Source organism: Patiria miniata, unplaced genomic scaffold (genome assembly GCF_015706575.1).
Source record: "Patiria miniata isolate m_02_andy unplaced genomic scaffold, ASM1570657v1 HiC_scaffold_24, whole genome shotgun sequence".
NCBI lineage: Eukaryota > Metazoa > Echinodermata > Asteroidea > Valvatida > Asterinidae > Patiria > Patiria miniata.
The window spans coordinates 10,739,539-10,764,029 of NW_024037063.1; the positions used below are offsets into that span (position 1 = coordinate 10,739,539).

Below are 24,491 nucleotides of genomic sequence, written 5' to 3' on the forward strand. Positions count from 1 at the left end.
TTTTATATCAGCGTCATTTTAAGTTCGTGTCATGAGAACTACGCTATCAGGACCGGAGTATTTTGAATCTTCTCATAACCAATTTTCATAGTGATCCCTCATCTAAATTGTCGTTCAAATATTGTCTGTTTAATTTGCCGGTATTCTGTCTTACAGCTGCCATAAGAAGCCGCGTTTGTTGCCATTTTTTTCGGTCAAATCATTTACGGGTCACGGTTTCTACAGTTTTGCATATAACGTTTTTTGATTAAATAATCTTGGAGTCATATATCAGTTTCACAAGTGGCATTCAACGTTACTACACTGTTCTCAAGATGCTGGTATAAGATTAAAATACATTAAGTAGCATTGGTACAGCGATCATCCAGGAATTATAAGCGGTTATAGGATTAAACATACTTATAGTGTTAAACTTAATATCTGCCGGCGTATACAAATGCCGGGATTATCTTATTGATCATTTATATTTTTAACACAATTAATACATTTGAAACAAATAGTTACTGAGATGATCACGAAAAAGATGTATATAAAAAAATCCAAAGTAACACAATTATACACCTAAACAACTACTTCTACTGAAAATGAATGATTTACGATAACTGCGTAAAATAGCAAATAGCATGTTTCACTTCATTTGATTTGGTAAATCCTAAAATCTTGAGCGTATGTATAATGAAAAGTTGATATAGGCAAACGGACATAAGCTCAAGTACGCGGACCGCTGCATACACACACACACTACAGAACACACGTTACACAACAGGCGCGCACATTTTTATACAATGTACATTATACACGCGCGCGCATGTGTGTACGGGGCTAACCGTGGGCTAACCATGGGTTAACTATCAAAACAGTGACTGGATATATTGTTTTCAAGCCAAAATGGTCGTCGGTATTTTTTGTCCTATTAGCATGCTTTTTATATCAGCGTCATTTTAAGTTCGTGTCATGAGAGCTACGCTATCGGGACCGGAGCATTTTGAATCTTCTCATAACCAATTTTCATAGTGATCCCTCATCTAAATTGTCGTTCAAATATTGTCTATTTAATTTGCCGGTATTCTGTCTTACAGCTGCCATAAGAAGCCGCGTTTGTTGCCATTTTTTTCGGTCAAATCGTTTACGGGTCACGGTTTCTACAGTTTTGCATATAACGTTTTTTGATTAAATAATCTTGGAGTCATATATCAGTTTCACAAGTGGCATTCAACGTTACTACACTGTTCTCAAGATGCTGGTATAAGATTAAAATACATTAAGTAGCATTGGTACAGCGATCATCCAGGAATTATAAGCGGTAATAAGATTAAACATACTTAGTGTTAAACTAAACATCTGCCGGCGTATACAAATGCCGGGATTCTCATATAAATATACACCCAACAACCTTCAACTGGGTATACAATCTAATCAGTAGGGCTTCCCTACACAGGGGTATATACAACGACAACGAACTAACACTACATCAACGAAGGGCAACAAATATTATTTGAATTAACAGCGCTCTTCCGAAACGTCATAACACGAAAGTTAAACTAATAAGTGGCATTGCTTACTGCATATGCATCACAAGACTGATTTTATTCTGCGAGGAAAACAATCTCCCCTAAATGGGTCGGATTTAGTTTTTTTCGTCTAATACATGTACGATACAATACAATATACACTTTTAAAACGCAAATAACGAGATAATATTGATCTTACATTTTGTGCATGGATATCTCGCGTTTTGGAAATACATTCTCCAAATTATTCCTTTATTTATAGGTTTTTTTACGGGGTGTTCTCATTAAAACTATTACCCTTAAAGGCACTGCACAAAACTGTAGAATTGTTAGAGTATTTTAAACAAATTGATGAAATAAGTCAAAAGTTGACAAATAAATTAAAAGTGCATTAAAAAATAATGGAAAACAAACGATTTAAGAAATCAAAATATGACAACTCTTGGAGAACAAAAAAAAAATGCAAATCCGAATGGCATCAACAAATACTATAAAAGATACAGTACCGAAAAGTAAACGCAATGACAACAAGCAATGTGGTTAAAGAAACTACAATACACATGTAATATACTTATATATATTGGATGGCTTTGAGGTGGATACAAGAATATACTGCACGAGCTAAATATTGCACGAGTCGAAGACTCACAATATTGTCATAGCGAGAGCAATATATTCTTGTATCCACCGAAAAAAGCCATCCCATATAATTTTAATGATTTATATCAGGCCGACTTGATCCGCGTGATTTCAGATTTTATTTTGAAGTGCAAAGTGAACCCTTTGGAAATGCCCCGAAAAAATAAGGAAAACAAATTCTGACAACCTTCTGGTTGAGTATGTAAGTAGAGATAATAATGGTTTATCAGAATCTATCAACTTTACAGGAATTCTTAAATGTCAATTTGGAATATTCCGAGATTTGTTCAAGTGTGCCACGTTAGGAAACACTCCGCCAATTTGTGCCCAATTTCTGGACGCCACCGTTTTTGAATTTCGGATTAAATTTCATGAAACCGAAATTGTGCACAAAGGTTAAATAGCGAGCATTAATAAGGTCAAAGTACCAGTATTTCACTGCATGAATTTGAGGTAAGTCACCAAAGAGGTTTGGCAACACTACACGAGAAAACTCGGGTAAACGTCGAAGTGCGCCACGTTAGGGAACACCACTATATAGGCCTACCTGGCCTTCTGCGCGCTGTATGCGCGCTGCATGTGCGCAGCGTGTTCCGTGTTCGACAGTACGCTCGCGTGATACGCTCTGTTGAGTGGTTGACAACTGTGACTTTCCATGCTCTTGATCGTGCGGGAACCAGCGAAAATGCCCGGATGACTGCAATAACAACCTCGTGCCCCGTGGGTACGATCTTGCTGCGCCATGTTGTTTCCCATCATGCCTTGCGCGATCGTAACCCCTGGAAGTGTGTAATTTAAAGCCCGAGTCCATCATTTGCAGCTATCCAAAAAGTAACTGGCGTAATTATTGTTGGAAAACATACTTGGTTGAAAGATAGTAAGGGGACTAAACTCCCTGTGAAATTATTCTTTCTAGCAAGCTGTCTTTTTGAAAAAATCAACGAAAGAAGCGCGCGCAAGCGTTGGCACGATGCACACGCGCATCGGATCGATGCGCAACATCGCGTAGCTGCAATTGGTTAGTGAGAACGTGTCTCCGACGCTGAATTCAGGCCCAATTCAAAACATGATTCAGCAACTTTTGATTTGAAATCGAGATCTTAGAATGTTGTTTTTCTCGAAATATACAGCTGTAGCTGAGCTGAAACTTCATCAGGTTAGTTGTTCAGCACCCTGCTTTAGATTTTGAGCACGTTTGTTGCTTCAAACGAACAAAATGCAATGACAATGATGGACTATACCTTTAAATGTGCACATTATAATTAGGCTGCAGTTTATCAGTTTTACGCGCTGACGCCATCTTTAAAATGTTGAAAGTTGTGTTTTTGAAGAATCAATGCTTTCAAACATAAGGTTTGGACGTTGCGATATTTAGCAAAGATTTGTATCAAAGGTACGTACCCCTTTCGTGCCTTTTGTCCCTTTGCAACCGCAGATACAGGGTTTTTTTAAGCGAAAAACGAGGCTGCCATAATCCATATCGTACAGGAATCGCACAGTTTTGAATATTCGTACGTGACGTGACGTGCAAAGCACGCGAGCGCAATTATGGGCGCGCCCGGCGTGCAATCTTCGAAATACCCGCGCAGTACGCTCTGAATAGCTAGTCAGCATCGTTTACGTCATCATCACGGCCAGGGGTTAGTGTAAGGAACGAGCACGCGCCCCTGGAGTCGATGCTGCTGCAATAATGATATTATAGCAGTAAACCGGCAACCTCGTTCCCATGGGTAAAAGATCTTGCTGCGCCATGTTGTTTCCCATCATGCCTTGCGCGATCTGTTAGTGAGGAACGCGCACGTGCCCGTGGAGTCGAGGGTGGTCAACCGGGTACTTTATTATTGCAGTCATCCTGGCACTTTTTATGAAAGCATACAATACGCTTATTTACTTTTACCGCTGGAAGCCTGATATAAATAACAATTGTTAATACTTAATAACGGACATGGGATATTTAATAACAGGAAATTAGCTACAAGCCTACAACATATGCAAATTACATGCAAATATGACTGATCAAAATTTGAAATGAAAATAAAAATAAAATGTACAATTTAAAATTAACAAAACTGTGATATATTCAAATACACGACGATATAGTAAACAAATGAAAATGAAGATAAATGAAAGAAAATCACAGTACAAGTAAACGCAAAGAACAAAGTAAAAATATTTCGGAAAAGAGTTTTAAATCGTTGAAGACTAATTTGCCTGCCTCGGGCTCTGAGTCCGTTGTTGACGTGTTCCATCTCAAGGCAATCAGCTACTTAAAAGTGTTTCATGACTTCATTGAAGACATCTTTTGAGATGGTTACAGTAATCAGTAATCAAACTCGATATATTATTTGTAAAGATAACGATGATTTTGTTTTCGTTAATTGTATCAACGACCTGCCTACAAGTGATCTTAAGATAGGTAATCCTATACAGTTCATTTTCCCCCGCAGTTGTATTCATTGTTTGTTGATTTACAGACCGGTCGTCATAGCTTGGTGCTCATCCTCATTCTCGCCTTTCACTTTAATCTCATCCATCTTCAGCTGATCAAAAGCCTCGTTTTCAGAGACATTTTCTTCTTTCTCTTCATTCTCTCCCTTTTTCGATTGATCTGTAATCTGGTTATCAGAGACACACTCTTCTTCCCCTAAACTCAAACCGACCTTCATTTGATCTAAAGCCCGATAATTACCATAGACATTCCCCTCCATCCCATTACCCCCATCACCAACATCATTCAATCGCGACTGTGACTTGAGCTTGAGATTTGATGCGGATGATGAGAGGGTTCCACATGGCACCAGTGTCTTCTGCAAGCACCCGAGGACCTTGCCTCGCACGTTATCATGTCGGACAACGAACAACAGGAAGATGAACAGACCTTGCAGGGAGTTGAAGACACAGAAAAGGACTTGGAAGGCAAAGTTGGAAGACTCGATGACTGAGAGGAGACCGAAGGCCCAGGTAAGACCGAGAAGCACTGAGATGGCAGCCATGTTCTGCAGCCGCTTGACCATTTGACTTCGCTTGCCTTTCGTGTTGGAGCTTTGGACCACTTTATAATTAGCCTTGCAGGTCAAGCTATGGGCGATCAGGACAAAGATGACGGCATTATAAAGGAAGACGAGGCCGATTATGAGCAGCTGACCGTAGTAGAAGGCTGCACCGCGCTTCAAGAAACAACTGCAAATTGAAATCATGTGAATTTTACAAGATCACACATTGCATATTATTGGTAAATTATTTTGCATGCTTTCGTTGTGAGGTACTGAGCTTAATAAATTTAGGTTAAAACATCTATTCCGTGTTGATTTAGTAAAACTAGGAGGACATCAGCGTATTATTAACCGATAATTTTTTTTAAAAATGTTCAGTGGGGAGCTGTAAGCCATGCTAAGACCTCAGGAATCGAACCAAATCTGTGCAAACTGTGTTTTACAATCAAACGTCGGTGATGTTTCAATAATCAAAATGTCTCTGTTTACCAAGTGTTGTCAGTATTTCTTACCTGCTTTCGTTTTCGTACTCTTTGTAATTCACTGCTAGTATTACACCAACAACAATCATTGGCAATCCTGCAAATGATAAGTTTATAATTTCCTTAAGCATGTTGACAAAAAATGTTACAATAGTACAAACAAAATAACGTATTTAAACATCCAAAACATTCACAAAATGTCTTTGTCTATTTCTGTTGTTCTTTGTATTCTTCAAAATTATTACATATTTTTAAAAACAAATCGTTCTCACTTTGAATTTATAGCAGCTATAATATTGTGGTGGAAAGTGTTTGGGCTTAGAGCCAGTTTATTTGTGACGTCATACGTATAGCATTTACGCTTAATCTCTGTGCGTTAGTGACTGGGCGGAGCTGAGGAGTTCCGTGAGTTGCTGCACGTGCGTGAATGGTTAACTAGTCGTATAGGTTTGTTGCACGCACATGTTTTTAAACGTGACTGCAAGACTGAGTGTCTATGCATACCTTGGCGGTATATAAGTGCATGCGTGGGCAAGCGCGTGCTAGATGGTTAGAGATAGACGAGACTGGTAGATTAGATACTAGGTGAGTTCGTCTAGATCGTTTATGTTCTGGTTTAGGTGTTGTTGTACTGGGGTTGCGCTGGAATGTTTAGCTGTTGTATCGCAAGTACGAAGCTGTTGTACGAGTTGTACGAGTGCGAATTTGGGCTTACATACGGCGTAGCGGATACCTTGCTAGTCGGACTGTCGGACAGGCTGTTGTGCGTTTGTGATGCTGTGTTATTGCTAACTTAGCGATGCATTGCTGGCGCTGTGCATAGTTGCTCATTGCTGCCATTGTTGTCTATTGCTTAATGCTGCGAGCGTTGTTGCATAGGCGACCAGCAGGTTATCTCAAGTAAGTAAAGAAAGACCCAGTTAATAAAACAACCCTCCCAATTACATTCCAATTAATGTACCTGATTATTGCTGAATAAATTATGATTGATGTTGCTTGAGACTACCGAAAATTCCGCTTCTTGTGTTTATGTTTACAGGTTTATTGTGCAATTAATTAACAGTTAACACTCATTCGCAATCGGGCGGTAGCCACCACAACGGACCTGCACCCTAGCCTTGAAGGTCGATCTGCATGAGTTATCTCTCGTCTAAAAGGGAAGAGCCTTGGTTTGGGATGATTGTCTTCACCCCATTAGGAGTCAGACTTATCCTAACAGACTTGGGTTGGCCCGGAGGGGGGGGGGGTTCTATTCATTGATTCACATCACACTGCGATGTGAACCCCTCGAAAAACTTTCCTATTCAGTAAAGAAAGGGAGTGACAGGTGGATTTTAACAACAGTCTCCGACCCAAATCATACTCAATAACGTGAATACATATTCTATATTTCTGCTTTACTGTCAAATTTTGACAACAAACTGTTGAATGTTTAATGTCTGTTTGAACGAGATGCTGGATACACCTTGTTAAAATCACATCCACCAAGTTGCCCTTTATCCATTACAAATAGAGACAAGTCGATATGTTTCTACATTTCAATAATGTCTATAGGCCCATGTCATACTCACCCCAGGCAGCGATAGAGGCTTTGACCATGAAGTGTTCCACGTTAGAGTTGAAGACTTTAACGAGTTTCAGATAGAGGTTGGTTGCCTCGACTCCCATCCATGCCATGGAGCTTAGAGTGAAATAGTGCATCAACACTGCAACGATGATGCAACCTATGCGAGACGATGTCTGCTCAATACCAACCAGGAAGACCAGATAGAGACAGAGCAGTGAGAAAGAGAAGCAAATCAAGATGCAACTTGGTGTCTTCTCTCTCAAGGACCTACCGGGAAAATGGAAACAGTGGATTGGATATAGTTGCATGATGGTACAACGCTCATTTCCGACACTATTGTATAAGGTACCGTACCTCGAAGATCAACCATACCAAGTCAATATGTCTTTTTTTTTGGCGCAATGTTTTAACCTTAATTTTAACTGTGGATTTTCCTCAGAATATTCTTCTGGGGTTTCCTCAAACCTCTTAAACTGCAATTTCTTCTCATTGTCTCCTCTACACATTTTTTTTTTCAGGCTGGCGAGTTGAGTTTTTGAGTAATTGGTGCGTTTTTAGGAATTGGTTTCATTACCAGAGAAAAAAAATATAGAATTATCTGCCCATCATTAAAATGAAACATAATATGTACTTTAGTTTATAAATACGATAAAGCCTCATTCTTACTTGATGGAGAGGTAAATGATGATTGTGAAAACAAGGGAAGCAATTGACACAGCACATCCAATCTTACTGATGATATCCAGAGCTAGGCTCGAGTACTTTTGGCCGTGAATGTCCTAAAAAAGATCAAAGTCCGTTTTAAAACGAGCTTTTGGTGTTTCATCTGTTTAACCAGTATTTTGAAATTGAAAAAAAAAACACCTAGCTCTTTATAATGAGTTGAATATCTAACCACGAGTACTGCAAAGCTGGTAGCATGATCACAGTGACACACAGTCCTCTCGCTGATTGAGGTCACTAGTCTGCAGCCCTCTGGTGACCAATCCCCGACGCCATCTTGGAGCTCGTTATCCCAGAAAACGCACTGCACCGCCCCTTCAATCACCTGCGAATTGACAATGTAAGCTACTTTAAACATTCAACAATATTGTGCATCTAATAGTTCCACAGTATTGCAAAACAAGTAACGTTAACACAGCAATTCTGTTATTTGTTGTAACATTTGACTCTGAATGTGATGTTATATATGCTCAATGATCTTCAAACCCTATGACTATGCTTCGCAACTAATGAATATCTTTCCATCAATAATTTGACATCTTACTGGATTTTGATTGAAGGTAACAACCACTGGGTTGTCATCTGGTAGGTTCTCGACATGGACACCAACCACCGTAGCAGAAATGATTGCACTATCCACAAACAGACGGGAACCAGTGGACTCAGCTTCAGCAATCCGCTTCGAGTGAAATAACTTGCTGGTTTGATACACGGTGAAACTAATGGGTACCGGACTAGCAGCTGTTGAGCGTAAAATACATGGATGTAATTAGTTTTCCGCGATAACCTTGAATTTTTTTTCTTCGAATTGTTCCATATACGTCGTGTACACAGAGCAAAATTACCATTCGTACATTTTAATAATTAATGAGCCATAATCCAAAACCCTTTGACCTATAGTCATGACATTTCTTGGGCATGTTTATGATGAGTTGCTCTATGCATGTACAGAGCTTCAAAATTTTCGTCACTCCATGGCCGAGATCTTAGGGGGGCGGAATCCGTCCCCCCGGCTGTTTTGGACAACTTGGGTATTTTATTTGTTCACCGTACGCCGAAAATCAAGAAAATGTGAAAGCAACAAAAGGGGAGTTTTATCTTACACGATTACCCCGTGCCCACCTGTTGGATGTTTCAGTAATATCTCATCGGGAAGATGGATGGACGATTCCACTGTCTCTGCAGGGAAATCAGAGATGGGGTAATAGACACTGACACTATCGTTCTTCAGCACGCCATCCGTAGACTCTCCCACTTTGACAACGAATCCCACACCTTCATGCAGGGAACTCGGAGGGATATTTAGCGCCTCGACAGCAAGACTAGGTGTAACCGCGGTAAAGTTCGCTCCGTCTTCGAGAACGTACGAGATTTGACTGTCGAGGCCTTGTACAATGCGGGATGTGGAGTCTCCGTCTGGTACATTGTTGAAAGCCTCGTCATTGACCTGTAGGAGGTTGTTGACCACACTCACAACACTTGATGTTATCTATGTATCAGGAAATACAAATGAGTATCGATACTAAATCGGAATAAATATATTATGGGTCATTAACATAAGGGATCCTCTTCTGGGCAGTTTTGCCACTGTGTATTTATGGCAAGTCTATCCTACGATTAATATTCTTTCATGTAATGAATAACAGAGGAGATTTGTTTTTTAAACTCATGTACACAAAAATTACGCAAAGACAGTTTTATTTAGCATCAGTATGCAACGTTATAATTGATAAACTCGGTATTAGTATCAGTAAATGGTTATTTAAGAATCCATTTTGGATTGATTTTGAACACCAAGTTACGATTCCTCTGTCTCCTTTCAATTTTGAAGATAAAATCAACCTAGCTATCGGTATGTCATCATATTTTACAAGGTCTTACTTCTGGGGAAGGATCCCGGATTGTCAGAATATTATCCAGGACGTCAGCCACTAATGCCACAGCTTCACCGTTGATTGATGAGGCATCCTTGGTCAGGGATTCCAGAGACTCCGACACCTCCACCACGTTCTCACTCGTTACCGTTATCTGCAGGATCAAGAAGAGGGTAAAAGAAAGTAACACCACGGGGTTGCGGTTATGTGAGCAGGAGTTCACACTCGAATGTTGCACCTTTTTCATAACAAATTACCCCGATTCTGCATCCATTGATCTTACCTTTTTTAATATATCCAGCTGACCATTGACATCAACGCTGCAATTTCCCAGCACGGGTTGAAGCCACTGAGCACCCACGGTGAAATCCCCCGAACAATCTCGAGATATGAGAACGCGACCTTAGGAATAAATTAAAAGGTCAACTTCAGCAACGGATATCATATTATGATGTTTTCCACTGGTAAACACAGGGCTTGAGAGTTTCCTCAGATCATGAAACCTGAACATTATCTTCATGTGACCATCAGTATTTCGTCGTTTCTTACGGGAATGAAACAAAAACCCACACAGTTGTATCACAAGCCACTTCATTCAAGCCATTATTAAAAGAGAAAGCGAACAAAATGGAGATTTAAACGAAATTAAGTTATTAATCAATTTTAAATAAAAAATAAGCTGTTGTATCTACCGTGCTTTTCACCAACGACGCATTCTTCCAGTATTTCAACCCCAAGTCCTATTCTAGTTTGCGGGAAGGTCACATTCTTGCCTTGTAATTCAAGAACCTCACGTGGACAGGAGGCTGTGAATAGGACATTCAGTGTTTTTGCATCAGTTAGTCCCTTTATACATGTACATTAATGTTTACTCAATTTTTAAACACTTCTTTTCGTCAACTGCATAGCCAGGTGTCTTCAAGCCATTGAGACGAAATTCGTGTGATCAAAGGAAAAGGTCTGCATTTAATTTACAAAGAATTAAAGTAACAGCGGTTTTAAAATAGTCATGCTAGGTTGACAGGCTTGCTTAATGAAGCATTTTTCTGAAACTGGTTTACAGAAAAGACATTTTTACAGATACACTTACAGAGTGACACTACTTTAACACTGTAGGGATCGAGACCCAGTCCTGGGTTAGTGGATGCATATTCAGACAGTGCTCTTTGCATTGAGACAACTGTATCAGCATCAGACTCATTGCTTGGAGAATTCACGATTACTTTGAAATCAACGATAACACTGCCTGGATAGAAGCGCGAAACCTCGTAGCTCACCACGGCCTTGTATATCATATCCAACGGCATCTACAAACAACATTTGAGAGAAACAAGAGAATGAAACAAACAGATCAAAACAAATAATTGCTAGCTTCTCACCAAGTGAGTACGTCTGAAGTTTACTTTTGGCTGAATGAAAGATGGGTTTTGAACCATGTAATCATGCTGCAAAAGTGCGTGTGGTTTTTGTACCAAATGAAACGGGCTTAACGGCTCAGTAGCGTCGAAATCATAATCTCATCTACCCAAAATCCAATCCTAAAACACCAATTGTGTACAAGGAATACGATGCCACTTCAAAACATAATAATAATAATGATATTAATAATAATAATAATTTGGGAGGCTAATCATCCTTACTCGCAGCTGGTATGCTGAATTGCGAATGACGCGGCTACAACGTGGTCGGGCCGCTGGCACGTAAAGGCGCCTATGGCTGCCGGCCACATCGACCCATATATGACCACGGAGCACAGCCTGAGATCGAAAGTGTTTGATTTTTCCGGAGGGAGGAAAACCGGAGGGCCCGGAGAAAAACCCACGTGGCACAGGAGAGAACCAACGCACAACTCTACTCACATGCCATCCGCGGCCAGGATTCGAACCGTGGTCACCTTGGTGAGAGGCGAGCGCTTTACGCACAAGCCACCCATGCCACCCAAATAAAGTCCAAAATGAAATTCCTTGTAATTTATCAATAGGCTGGACATTCATATTGCAGCTGTTAACAGGTGGAACGGATGGGAAGTATGACACTAAGTGGCTTGCTAACAGACCCGATCAGAACGAAAAATGTTTTATTGCCAACAAACACGCTAAAGAGAAGTTTAGATTTTAGATTCAGAAATTCCGACATAGCCGTCCCCTTTGTTTGTAGAATATTCCAAGTTGTTATGTTGAGGGTTATACCTTGCTGCGTATGTCATCCGTGAGGTTCTTGAAAGCAGCACTCGATGTATTTAGTAGATCGTCGGTAAATGTTCCGTTCACAAGCGTCACGTTTGCCATCAATGTGGTGATGCCTTGAAAAGGGAAACAGAGGTATTGTTCATCATCCTATGAAGAGTTTTATTATGCAAGTGTCCCTTACTTTGTAGGTTAATGTCAAAAAAACTGTCTACATTGTAGTTGGGTTATTATTGTTGGATTACATAGTGCAGTTTTGAAGCGTGTGTACCGCAAACCAACAACCCAATCCTAACCTGATTTCATAATGATGGCTTGATACTCGGCGGTAACATCGATGAGTGACCCTCTGCCTCTTCCAACACAGATGTAAGCTCCTTGGTCCCGCAGTTCTTCAAAGGAAGGAAAGATGAGAGCGTAGCCATTGGTAACGAAGTCACGCTGGCCGTCAGCGTTGATTCGGTACCAATCGTAGCTAGCGGCATTCTCAATTGGGCACTCAACTGGGAAAGGCTGATCACTCGGCAAGTCACTAGGAGCCTCAATCAAATACCGGGCCGACGATGAAACAACGGGAGCTATAATATGGGGGAAATGTAAGAAAGAGAGACAGTAAAAGAATGTCTTATGATATTTAGAGCAGGAACCAAGAAGAAATCACAAGAAAATAATCCGAGGCAGCCTTGGTGTATGGCCAGGAATGCAAGACGTTGTCTTTGAATGTCAGAATCAATTCAGTGAAGTTACCTGGTCCGGGTGCTGACGATTCCCGACATTGCTGATATGACAGATACTCCTGCTGCAGTCCATTACCGCATTTCAATTCCTTGAAGTCAGTCTCAAGTCCAGTCCATTCTTTGAAGAATGCTTCACAGTCGTCTCCTTGCTCGCACTGTATCACTGAGAGTTCTGCTGTCATCAATACACCTTGTAGCAAGTCCTCCACACCTTGGCTTGACATGACTGACAGGATCACATTAAATACCCCGATTTCCAGAGCAACAGGTGGAACAATTTGCAGATCCACTTTCATTGCAGTGTCGTTCAAACTCTGCATTGTGCTGTAACCATCGCGATACTCTTGATTGTAATAGTACAGAAGATACTCTTTTCCAGGCGCCGTAATCCTCACATCGTACGTAAGCAGTGGGATAATTTTAAAAAATATGGTTGATTTGACTGTTATGCTCAATTTGTGAGCGATCGCGGGATGGGCCATAGTGAAATTGAAGTTGTAATCCCAAGAGCTCGAACTGAGAAGATGAGAGGAGTAACAAGTAGACGCAGAAACATTTACTGTAAGTTCTTTAGCAAAGTAGACGTCCTCGCAACCAGATCCTGCAAAACAAAGAGCATTATTTAACAGGTTTAATTTGAATTATGGCAATGCGAATTTGAAGGCGTTTCGTTAACAGTTCAAGCCCTTAGTTTAGCAACGTACTTCATAATAAACCCGTGAATGAACTTATTGATCAATACCCTCAGTTAATTTTTGTTCTGAACATTGTTGTTATACACCGATCTTCTATTTCAGAAATGTATGTCTAAACTGAATTGAAAAACAATTTTAACAAATGGGACTAAATTGTCATGTGACTTTTCATATATTTTGTTGAAATGCCCTCTGGATAACAGTTTAGTTAATGGAATAAAAACAGTAGAATGTAGTCATGTATCTGAGTAGCCAAATCAAAACTGATTGATAGCCAATTAACGTGTATGGTGTTACTTTTAAAAGATTCTAAAACATTACTTACCCCATTTGGTCACAGTTACTTCTCTACTGGGTTTAAAGTTGTCTATCAAACACCTAAATCTGAGTTTAATAAAACAAATAGTGGAGAATAATTACTAAGTAAATGCGTGACTGATCCGGGGTTAAGTTAAGACTAATTTGACAAACAAGATCACATTTTTGACGTCTGACATTGTGCGACATTAAATGGTAATAATTCGAATACTGACACTCGATAACAACTCAGCTATTATACGAGACCAAAAACGCGGTTGATTTGTGTTTATAATGGCGTGATAATATTCCATAAGATTAGGTTTTACTTGAGTAGCGTATCCAAGGGGAGAAGGGGACCAGAGGGGGCACTCTTACCCTCCCCCGGGTTTTTTTTGATCACCAAAATTTTTGCTCAGCAATTATTTCAATAAATGGTAAGAGAGTTCTGACATCAATCCCAAAAAGAAAACCGCTCAAAAACCATGAAAATGCGCCGTGAAAATGTGTATATAATTTCCAGTATGCATAATGATGGTCAGTTTTGAAGAGTCCTCCCCCCAGGAGGCCAAGTGTCCGGAGGAAAAAAACATGTCTACATTTCGGCGCCGATGTGCGGTTGACCCCCCCCCCCACACACATCCAAAGCTGGACACGCTACTGTTTTTACTCAATTCAGAACTACACTTTAAGCCAACATTTCTGCCAAGTGTAAACCTCTATGAGTTAGGTACGTATATTATTTACATGTTGTGTACACATTGTACTGGTTTTACCTTTTAGGAGAGTCAGCAACTACAACCTCCAAATAGACTGAATTCAAGCGGGACTGTAGTGTGGTGCCCTTCCCGTCTATCCATTCTACAAGCGGTGGAATGTCACCAGTTCCCAGACATGACAAGGTGACCTCGTCATTTAGGAATGACGTCACATCAGGGCTGATATACGTAAATGACGGTTTGCCTGGACAGGAATACAATGTTCACGATACTTTTCGTTGTTTATATGTTTTAGGGCAATCAATGTCAACGATAATGGTCCTTGTTTATGCTTTCTTTAGCGTTGTTCAATCAGGTTGTACACAGCTTTTTTGGAAAGCATTTCAGCTGTTTTTATGCAATGCGTTGTCCCTGAGTGATTTTTACTACGAATCCATAGCTGAGCACATAAAAAGGTGAATGAATAGCTTCCATTAAAACCGGCAACCGTGTACACATGAGTCCAGCATAACTAACATTTGCATCCTTGTGGAGTCATTCCTTTGTTCTCGTGTACTAAAGTTTTCGAGTTTGAAAGTGTACTTTCGAAACAGAATTAATTTCCTGGGCTGAAATTCGGACTTAATATCCCTTCAAACTTCAATTTGCGCCCGATGAACACACCTTGGAAATTCCTAGTTGAGGAGTAAAAACCCATATATCTTTTTCGTGATAACCTATTGAAATTTCCCTGTGAAGACGTATACAATCTTTTGTTCCCTATTGTGCACATGTATCCACAGGGTACCGTGTATCAGATAAGTTCTAGTTGCTTAACTGGGAATGGAGAGAGGGCGGCCTGCCCCACTCGAGGCCGATGCCCCACTCAGAATTGGGGAAGTATAATGAGGTCCACAAAGGGCATCCACGAATTGGACCCTATAACTTCGCCACAGATTGCGTCAGTATTGCAAGCACATCCATATATCCACCAAACAGGTGTGATTTTGTCTTACAGTCACTTTATGGACATGTGAACAAAAGATGTCCACATAATGCAGGTTGTGTTGACGTAATGTGGACCAAGCCATGTCCACATAACGTTTCGCCCTCTTTTGAAAACAGGTTAAGAGGCATTTTCGGGTTAGGGTTATCTGTCGCAGAACAACGCGAAACATTCAAGGAAATAAAAAAAATGGGGTTGAAAGAGTTTTCACAGTTTATAAGTAAAGTTAGATTTTGTACCGAGTTTTCTAAACTAAACAAAAACAAAGGAATGTCCACATAGCGTGGTGAATGTCCACATGGGTGTTTAACGAGTTATATTAATTAGCTCTATGGTGAGAACTCACCAAGGCACTTGTCGTACTTAGAAAAGAAAAGTTCATTGGTTTCAGGCATGCCGCAAGTGGTATTGTAAATGTGCTTGGCGGACAGAATGCCCCTCCTCCACGTTGTGTATTCCGTAAGGCACTCGCAACCACTAAGGTATGTTCTGTAATACAGGGTGATGCAGTCAAGACAGGTAACGTTGACAGGTGTTGTAGAACTGTTCTGGGTATCCGTGATGTACTCGATGGTAACACTGATGTTTTGTCCGGAGTCAACAAGGAGAGGAACCCGTAGTTCTTTTGCAACGACTGTATAACCATCATCTACCTGCATGGTCCAAGAAAAAAATCACTAGTCCAAATAATATATTTTGTACCTTTTATGGTTTTCTTTTAACAGATATAAAAATGTGAGATTTAGATAATCCATAGGAATAATGTTATTACAGGTAAAAGTTGTTTTCCCTATGCCAATCTTAATATCACAGGATGATATCACAGTTCGGGAACCCTTCAAACTTACCCATAGTTCTGAAGTATGTACAGAGTTAGTCAATAAAATGTTGACCAATGCCGTTTTGTAAATCAGCTCAGTGAAGTCCTGCACGGTCAACTCCACCTTAAACAAAAGAATATTGGGAATAATGTTAAGCTATAACTTTTCTTTATGCACTTTTGAAAGAGAAAATCACTCTGTTTCTGTACATATATACATGTATATATTTGCGTCCCGTAGATGTAAATAGGTTGCAATGTATGTCACGTATCGGAAGCATACTCACCTTGCCAATGTAGGTTGACTTGGACAAGAATGCTGGCGCAGTGAACGTGTACACCGCTGTATTGTTCTCCAAGAAAGAATCATTAACTTTCAGGAATCCACTCTGGTCAATGCACAATTCTCTTACATTACTGTAAGCCTGGCAGAAACTGTAAGCTGTGGAGAAACAAAATCGAAGTCTATTTCCAACGCTGCATAATTTGATGTAGTGGTAGATAACTTCGACTGCTTAAATATTATCCTTGTCACCTTCCAACATTAATAAGTCTTGTATTTCCTGCAACGTACCATGTACTGAAACTGTGCAATATATTACATTAGCACACGCAATCTTGGTTGTAGATGATGCTATTCTTTGCCCTTGAAAGATTAGATATTAACGACACAGACATTTAATGACATGACATCTATATAGCTGGGAGCTGGGCTTTAATGCTAGTAAAAACGCTTCTGTTGGATCGGATTGATACTTACATTCGGAGGAGCACATAGTTGAATTCTCGTCTGAGTTATCGTAATCACCACAATCATAAAAGTTGTCACAGACTTGAGAACGAGGAATGCACACACCGTTCGAGCATTTGTGCTGGTCAACTTGGCAATCTTCATAAAATGGAAAAGAGGAAATGTGATGAAGGTCACGGTATACGTTAGTCTACAATATTGCACAGTGAAATATACATGTACCCAGGAGACTCAACCATCCAGATACAGACATTTTTAATAACGTATAAAACCAAAGCTTCGAAGAATATCTCCGATGGGGAAATCTTTAAATCCTACTTTCAGATTGCATTTTTGGACTTTTGAGTACAAACATGACAAGCATTTTGTGCGGGCAGTCTTCAGCAAAGCATCTCAATGAAGGTGTTGATAATAACCTGTTAGTCAGTGGCTGGTCTTAGCAAACACGAATTTGTTCTCTTTCAGACGGCTAAAGTGAGGCATCACATTCAACACAAGATATTCCTCAGTCACAACTTCCACAATGAAAGCCTAGCCTCGATGTGGCAAATAAACAGCAATTTGTTATCAAGGGCCGAGATAAATAAATGCCTCCATAAATGGCAATTGGCGTATGTACACAATGAGGCTGGAGGAGTGAAGGACCACTTTCAGTGAACTAACAGTGTAGTGAAACTATCACGTCCACTCATCATAGGGTATGGGGAAACCCCCAACACTTCCCCATATTATCTAATTCCAAATCGTATAACGTTTGCTGGTACTTCAAACGTGCGTGTTTGATCGATCTGATGGATTCCCCTATATTTCTCCGCCCGTGTTTTCATGTGAAAATAATAGTGAAACATATTATTCCACAACTGCGTTTCTGTTTATTATATACAACCATTCATAATACCAGTTTGTATATACCTCTTCTTTTTTCCCCTCAAATGAGGAGAATATGTTGCAGTTGGTTTCAAAAGGGCTCGGCTGTTAATATTTAATACAGGTTAAAAGTTCAGAAGTTAATGTTAGCAGTTTTTAATATAGATTTTCCGGGCCAAATTAGTCAAATTAGCAGCCATTTTTTAATTCACTGTCAATCAATTTTGCTCGAAATTGTGCTGCTAACATGATAATTTTACGTATCTTACGAAGCAAAAAAAAAGGGCATTCAAATGTTCAGAGTAAACTTTAAATACATTGTAATTTGCCTGGGCAGTCTTTTCGCATAGTTATAGTCATACAACTGACTAATGCTGTTTGTAAAGGTTGTTTGTAAAGTGTTATACAAAAAAATTGACTTTGAGCTGCTATTAAGAAGCAAAGGGTCCGCTAAAACTCATCGACATGGCAGCTCGTCGTCATCATTCAACATTTACAATGTACACAGCTAGATTGATCGAGGCATTTGAGGTACACGATTATGATTAATTAAAACTTGCATATTGTGGCGAAACAGTCGGTGGACTGGTGCGAGTTTACCATGGCTCGCCTGGTTCCCCGACGTAGTGCGTAGGGTATAGCGCGTAGTCAGAGATTTGTAGGCAGTTCGTCTGCAGACGCTGTTAAGTGAACTTCGGAACGCAATTATTGCCGATTACTGAGTTAACCTCGTGTATGATCGCCGCTGCTGCTATCGTAAGTGTGGACATCGCGGCGTGCTGTTGAAGGCGGATGGTGAGACTTTAGAGCAATCATTAGCAAGCTAGACCTTTCGTTGGAAGGGGTAATTAGCCTGGATGTTATGGGTTGAGCTGGTGACTGGGGACCTAAGGTTCGTGTGGTATGTGCAGCAGTATTCCCTGGTCGGGAATTGGGTTGCCTGTTGCCTGTCGACCTTTGTCGCCAGGAGTCACCTCGGGGTTATAAACCGCGCTCCGTAACCTGAGCCCAGTGATTTCTGTATGCTAGGTTGCATGTGAGGGTTACTCTGGTAAAGTCTTAATCAGTGTGTGCCGTTCATAATTTGTTGCTGTTGATCGCACTGGGTGTGCACAGTGAGGTTCTTACCACTGTGGGATAATCGTTCTAGCTAATCAACGAGATTAATTACATAGAGCCTGGTTAGGCTGGTTGTTGTAAGCATTGTATAATAAGAGGTTATTGTTGTGTAAGGCTTACTTTATAGGGATAAACCTAGAGCAGCGGGGAACGTTGTTCTGCGAGGTTTATTTGCCACTCATTGAACTTTAAGCCTGTGTATTGGACCAAATAAAGAGTTGTTTCTTGTTCTCTAAGACACATGTGTAGTGAGGTTTATTGAGGTTCCCTGGTCACCTCTAGGTTGCTTGCCACGTGAATTAAAATTCCTTTAGCGTTGGTATATTTCCAACAAACGGACAGGCCTAGGACTTGAATCCTCCGTTCGTGACGTTGTCCCCCCTTATTTGCGTATAACCGCTCATGCGCATGTAAGGTCATTAAATATATTTGTGGGATAGTCAGCTCTTGTTGGTGTGGGTGTAATTCCTTATCCATAGACGGGCGGGCGCGCCACAAATGGTGTCAGAAGTGGGATGCTTTAGGTTTACTTTTCACGAGGTTGACAGCATCCTGTGTAAGGTTGTTGAGGTTTACTAATAACCCTCTTGTGAGGTGTTGGCGTCAATATTTTGTTTGTTATTAATTTCACTCATTTTGGTTGTTCTGGTTTTCACTGCAACTGGGGTCGGTTGCAGACGTCAGTATGAGCGACAGTTTCAAGGGTAGTGTTGTCACTTTGGGTGAGGTTGATTCCCCGGGAGTTAACACTGACAAGTCCCTGGAGGCAGAGAATCAATTGCTGCAATGGGAGGTTCAACAATTGAAAGCTGAGCTACGGCGGAACTTCCGGAAGGGAAAAACTTCGAGCACACCTGCTGAAGAGGGTCGTGTTCGGTCTGAGGTTGATTCGGAGATCAATATCAGGTTGCCGAGGGAAACCTCGGGGTATGCTTCATTTGAGGGTGAACCCAAAGGAGGTTTGGCTAAACCTGGTGGGGCGAACCTTAATACCAGTACACCACAGGGAAAGTCTCCGCATGGGGTCAGGTCTGGTGGTGATTTTGGACTGAGTCCAGTCACAAATCCGTTTGTAGGGGTTGTTGCGAGTGATGCTCGGAAGCTGCATACGGACTTAATGAGTTTTGCGACACGACCGCCAACGAGGTGTACTGGCAACCTCACAGAGAGTTGTAGTGACACTGAAACAGTTCCTTGGAAACTCACGAGGGAGCCGCGGGTAGTTGGTGAGGTTAATTGTCCGGGGTCTGTGAGTGGGACGTCACGTTGCCCTCACATTGTGCCAGACAGGTATGACGGGAAGGTTGTTTGGAATAAGTATTTCAGGCATTTTGAATCCTGTCGGGAAGTGAATGGTTGGACCGATTTACAGGCTGTCAAGTACTTGTCCGCAAGTTTACAGGGTAGTGCACTGAGGTTGATTGGTGAGGGTGCACCGTCTGGTCGCGTGCACACCTATGGTGAGCTTGTGAAGTTGTTAGAGCAGAGGTTTGGGCATAGTCAACAAGCTGAGAACTTTTTGGTGGATTTACGGCATCGTCGGCATAAACCAAAGGAGACTCTTCGTGAGTTGGATCAGGCTATTAGAGAGTTGACAGTGAAGGCTTATCCTGAGATACAGGAAGAAGCCAGGGATAGGCTTGCCAAGAATCATTTCATGGATGCTGTAGAGAGTCAGTCAGTGCGGGAGGGCATTCACCGAGCCCGTCCCAGGGGTCTTGATGAAGCTGTTAGGGCGGCACTGGAAACTGAGAATTTTGAAAGAGTTGAGCAGCAGCGGAGGCAAGATAACAAGCCGACCAAGTTTGCGAGAGCACTCGACAGTAGTCCGGAGGATAGGCTTGAGGAGATGGGGCATGCCATCAAAAAGAGGGTGTGTTCCATGGTCGAGTCATTGTTTTCTGAGTTGTCGAAGCAAAGTGGGGAAACTAAGATGGAAGTGTCTCCGTCGAGATCACCTAAAACTCCTAAGAAGGAGCGAGGTGATCTGAGGTGTTTTAACTGCGGTGAACCATGTCATTTCCGGCGAGCATGTAAGGGGCCGCGGCCGAAGCAAGGTTACAAGCAGGGAAACGCCGTCCAGCCGACCGGCGGGCTCGCGGGCAGGCTGGAAAGTTCACTGAGCCCACAGGAGGTTGTAGTCAGAAGAGACCCTCAGGTGGGGCAAGCGACCAAGTAGTGGTCGCAGGCCCCATGGGTGCGGGAAAGGCAAAATATGGTTTGTTCGTGGATGGGACGATACGGGGCACCAAGTGTAGGTTTCTCATCGATACTGGGTCGACCGACACTGTGGTGAGCAGCATAGTGTATCACCAAATTCCATGGGAACAGAGACCAATTTTGGAGACAGGACTGAAGGTGGAGCAAGTTGATGGTAGTCCGTTGGCAGTGGTTGGGGCTGCCTCGGTGGAGGTACAGATAGGGAAGACAGTAGCCACTGCGAAGGTGATCTTTGCCGATGTCCCGTATTCAGGAATTCTGGGGATGAATTTCCTGTTGCCCATGGGTGCGAGTTTGGATCTGCAATCTCTTCAACTGAGGTTAAATGGTGAACACATTAAATGCACTAATAGTGCTGGTGAGTCGTTTGTGGGGAGGGTAGTTGTCATTGAGACTACGGAGATTCCCTCTGTCCGTGAGGTTGTGGTGCCCGGCACCATTTCAAGGTTGTGTGAGGTTGTTGAGGGTCCTGTTTTTGTTGAGCCTGTGGAGGGTGGTGGTGAGTTAGCGCAGCGAGGTTTAGTCCTTGCTAGGTCACTGGTTGAGGGTGACTTGGACGTGTTGCCGCTACGGGTGCTTAACCCTTGTAGGGAGATGCGCGTCGTGCGGCGGGGTACCACCGTAGGGATGGTCTGTCAGGCTGAGGTTGACCGTGGTCATGATATTCCCTGTAGAAGAGGCGAGGTTGAGAGTAACCTCCCTGTACATCTACGGGACCTGTACAGTAGAAGCGTGAGGTTTCTGAGGGATGAGGATCATTATCAGGTGATGAAGTGTCTGTCGGAGTATAATGATGTGTTTTCTCGGGGTGAGCACGATATCGGTTGGACCGAGGTTGTGGAGCATCACATTAACACGGGCGGTGCGGGGCCAATTAAAGAGAGGCCTAGGCGTCACCCGAGTTGTAATCAACAGGAGATCATGAGGCAAGTCCGTGACCTGGAGGAGAGGGGTGTCATCGAGCCGTCGGATAGTCCTTGTGCTGCCAACGTTGTCTTGGTCAAGAAGAAAGATGAGAAGTTGGATGCGTTAGGGGAAGCTCAATGGTTTTCCACACTCGATTTGGCCTCGGGCTATTGGCAGGTTGCCCTTGGCAAGGACGCCAGCCAGAAGTCGAGTTTTTGTTGTTCGCAACGGCTTGTATAGGTGGAAATGCATGCCTTTCGGCCTTTGCAATGCTCCGGCGACTTTTGAAAGACTAATGGAGAAGGTCATGGCTGGTCTCCAGTGGGACATCCACTTGATTTATCTTGATGATGTGATTGTCTTTTAGAAGACTCTTGAGGAAGAGGTACAGCGTCTCAGGGTTGTGTTCGAGAGACTGCTGGAGGCTAGACTTAAGCTGAAGCCCAGCAAGTGTAGTCTGTTTCAGCGGTCAGTAGGTTACCTTAGCCACATTGTGTCGGCCGAAGGTGTGGCAACTGGCAACTGATCCTGGACAGATGTCAGCTGTGGCCGATTGGCCGGTCCTGAAATGTGTCAAGGAAGTAAGGAGTTTTCTAGGACTTGCTTCCTACTACCGGAAGTTCATCCGGGGTTTTGCGGAAGTTGCATCTCCGCTGCATGAGTTGACAGGGAAGTCTAGGGAGTATCTTTGGACAGCGGCGTGTCAACAGGCCTTTGAGGAATTGAAACAAAGACTGCAGGAGGCTCCTGTTCTGGTTTATCCCTTGTCTGTTGGTGACTACATCTTGGATACAGATGCGAGTGGAGTTGGGATAGGGGCGGTCCTGTCCCAAGTCCAACAGGGTGAGGAGAAGGTAGTGGCCTATGCAAGCCGTAAGCTGAGCAAGGCTGAGAGAAACTATTGCGTCACGAGGCAAGAGCTGCTGGCTGTAGTGGTTTATCTCAAACACTTCAAGCAATATCTGTATGGTCGAAAGATTACCGTGAGAACGGATCATGCTGCGTTGAGGTGGTTGCTCAACTTCAAGAACCCTGAGGGCCAGCTTGCGAGGTGGCTAGAGGTGGTGTCTGATTATGACGTGTCAATTCAGCCAGGCCTGGACGGAAACATGCAAACGCAGATGCTCTGTCCCGCAGGCAGTGCAAGCAGTGTGGGCGTAGTGAAGACCCTAGTGAGGTGGAACCTGCTGAGGTGTCCGAAACTGTTGAGGCCTGTGAGGTTTCTACAGAGTCTGTCTCAGGAGTCTCAGAGGTTGCCAAGTCAGCAGTGAGGGGAATTCTTGCTGAGCCTCATCTATCTCAAGAGGTAGTGAGGGAAGCACAGATGGCAGATCCCGATATGAGGTGGTTGATCGAGGCGAAGGAAGGTGCGAGGGGTCGGCCGGACTGGAGTAGTGTCTCACACACTTCCAAGGTCCATAAGACACTTTGGTCTATATGGACTCAAATGGAGGTGCAGCAACAAATGCTGAGCCGAAGGTGGGAATCCAATGATGGTCGGTCAATCCGCTGGCAGTTGTTGCTGCCGGAAAAGCTCCGGAGTGATGTTCTGCAAGTACTTCATGGTGGACGGACGAGTGGTCATCTTGGCATGAGAAAAACATTAGCCAAGGTAAGATTTCGTTACTTTTGGCCAAACATGACGGCCGATGTGAGGTCCTTCCTTCGATGTTGTGAATTGTGTCAGAGGCGGAAGTCGCCATCGAAAAAGAGAGTTTCTCCTTTGCAGCAGTACAGAGTGGGTGCTCCCGTTGAGAGGGTAGCTCTGGACCTGCTGGGTCCACTGCCCCAGAGTGACAGTGGAAATGTGTGGATTCTTGTTGTGGGTGACTATTGCTCCAAGTGGATGGAGGCATCCACTTCCCGATGCAAGGGCGAAGACAGTGGCATCGAAGTTTGTCACTGAGTTTGTATGCCGTTTTGGAGTCCCGCGGGAGCTTCATTCTGATCAGAGGAAGCAATTTTGAGTCTGCAGTTTTTGTAGAGATGTGTAGAGTCCTAGGAATCAAGAAAACGAGGACGACGGCTTACAACCCGAAATCTGACGGGATGGTAGAGCGTTTCAACAAAACGTTGGTTAACATTGTTTCCATGCTGATTGAGCCTAAGAGGAAGCAGAGGGACTGGGACGAGTGTCTACCTTACGCGACCTTTGCTTACCGTTGCAGTCCACAAGAATCCACCGATGAGTCACCTAACATGATGCTGTTGGGACGTGAGGTGACGTTGCCTGTTGATTTGATGGTTGAATGTCCTGAAGTCGAGGAGGTGGTCGAGACTGATTTTGCTTGGGAGTTGCGACGTAGGTTGCAGGAGGCCCATTGCCGGGCCAGTGAGTGTCTGAAGCAGACTGCCCGCCGACAGAAGCGAAACTACGACCGCAAGGTTGCAGGGGAAGGC

The 24,491-nt window shown here is 42.6% G+C and overlaps 2 protein-coding genes across 2 annotated transcripts; one reads left to right on the forward strand and one right to left on the reverse strand.

The window, feature by feature from the left end:
• Positions 1–3,945: 3,945 nt before the first annotated feature.
• Positions 3,946–13,141, reverse strand: LOC119731915 (adhesion G-protein coupled receptor G4-like). Its single transcript, XM_038205200.1, has 14 exons — positions 12,637–13,141; positions 12,272–12,599; positions 11,979–12,091; positions 10,880–11,096; positions 10,482–10,595; positions 10,073–10,191; positions 9,797–9,943; positions 9,038–9,404; positions 8,460–8,656; positions 8,088–8,240; positions 7,859–7,971; positions 7,197–7,459; positions 5,656–5,722; positions 3,946–5,330 (listed from the first exon to the last, which is right to left on the reverse strand). Exons 1-14 carry the CDS (start codon positions 13,030–13,032, stop codon positions 4,619–4,621), a joined length of 3,306 nt encoding a protein of 1,101 aa, XP_038061128.1. The 5' UTR covers positions 13,033–13,141; the 3' UTR covers positions 3,946–4,618.
• Positions 13,142–21,158: 8,017 nt separating this feature from the next.
• LOC119731916 lies at positions 21,159–22,617 on the forward strand. Its single transcript, XM_038205201.1, has 2 exons — positions 21,159–22,325; positions 22,459–22,617. The coding sequence occupies exons 1-2, from the start codon at positions 21,159–21,161 to the stop codon at positions 22,615–22,617; spliced, it is 1,326 nt and encodes a 441-aa protein (XP_038061129.1).
• Positions 22,618–24,491: the final 1,874 nt, after the last annotated feature.

What these genes read in the sequence shown, in the direction of transcription:
- LOC119731916 (XM_038205201.1), top strand. Translation starts at nt 21,159, where the DNA reads ATGGGTGCGGGAAAGGCAAAATATGGTTTGTTCGTGGATGGGACGATA. An exon ending in TTTGTTGTTCGCAACGGCTT is followed by an intron (nt 22,326 to 22,458) that starts GTATAGGTGGAA and finishes ATTGTCTTTTAG; the next exon opens with AAGACTCTTGAGGAAGAGGT.
- LOC119731915 (XM_038205200.1), bottom strand. Translation starts at nt 13,032, where the DNA reads ATGCAGAGTTTGAACGACACTGCAATGAAAGTGGATCTGCAAATTGTT. An exon ending in AGCCATCATTATGAAATCAG is followed by an intron (nt 12,092 to 12,271) that starts GTTAGGATTGGG and finishes TCCCTTTTCAAG; the next exon opens with GCATCACCACATTGATGGCA. An exon ending in GAGTACGAAAACGAAAGCAG is followed by an intron (nt 5,331 to 5,655) that starts GTAAGAAATACT and finishes TTCAATTTGCAG; the next exon opens with TTGTTTCTTGAAGCGCGGTG.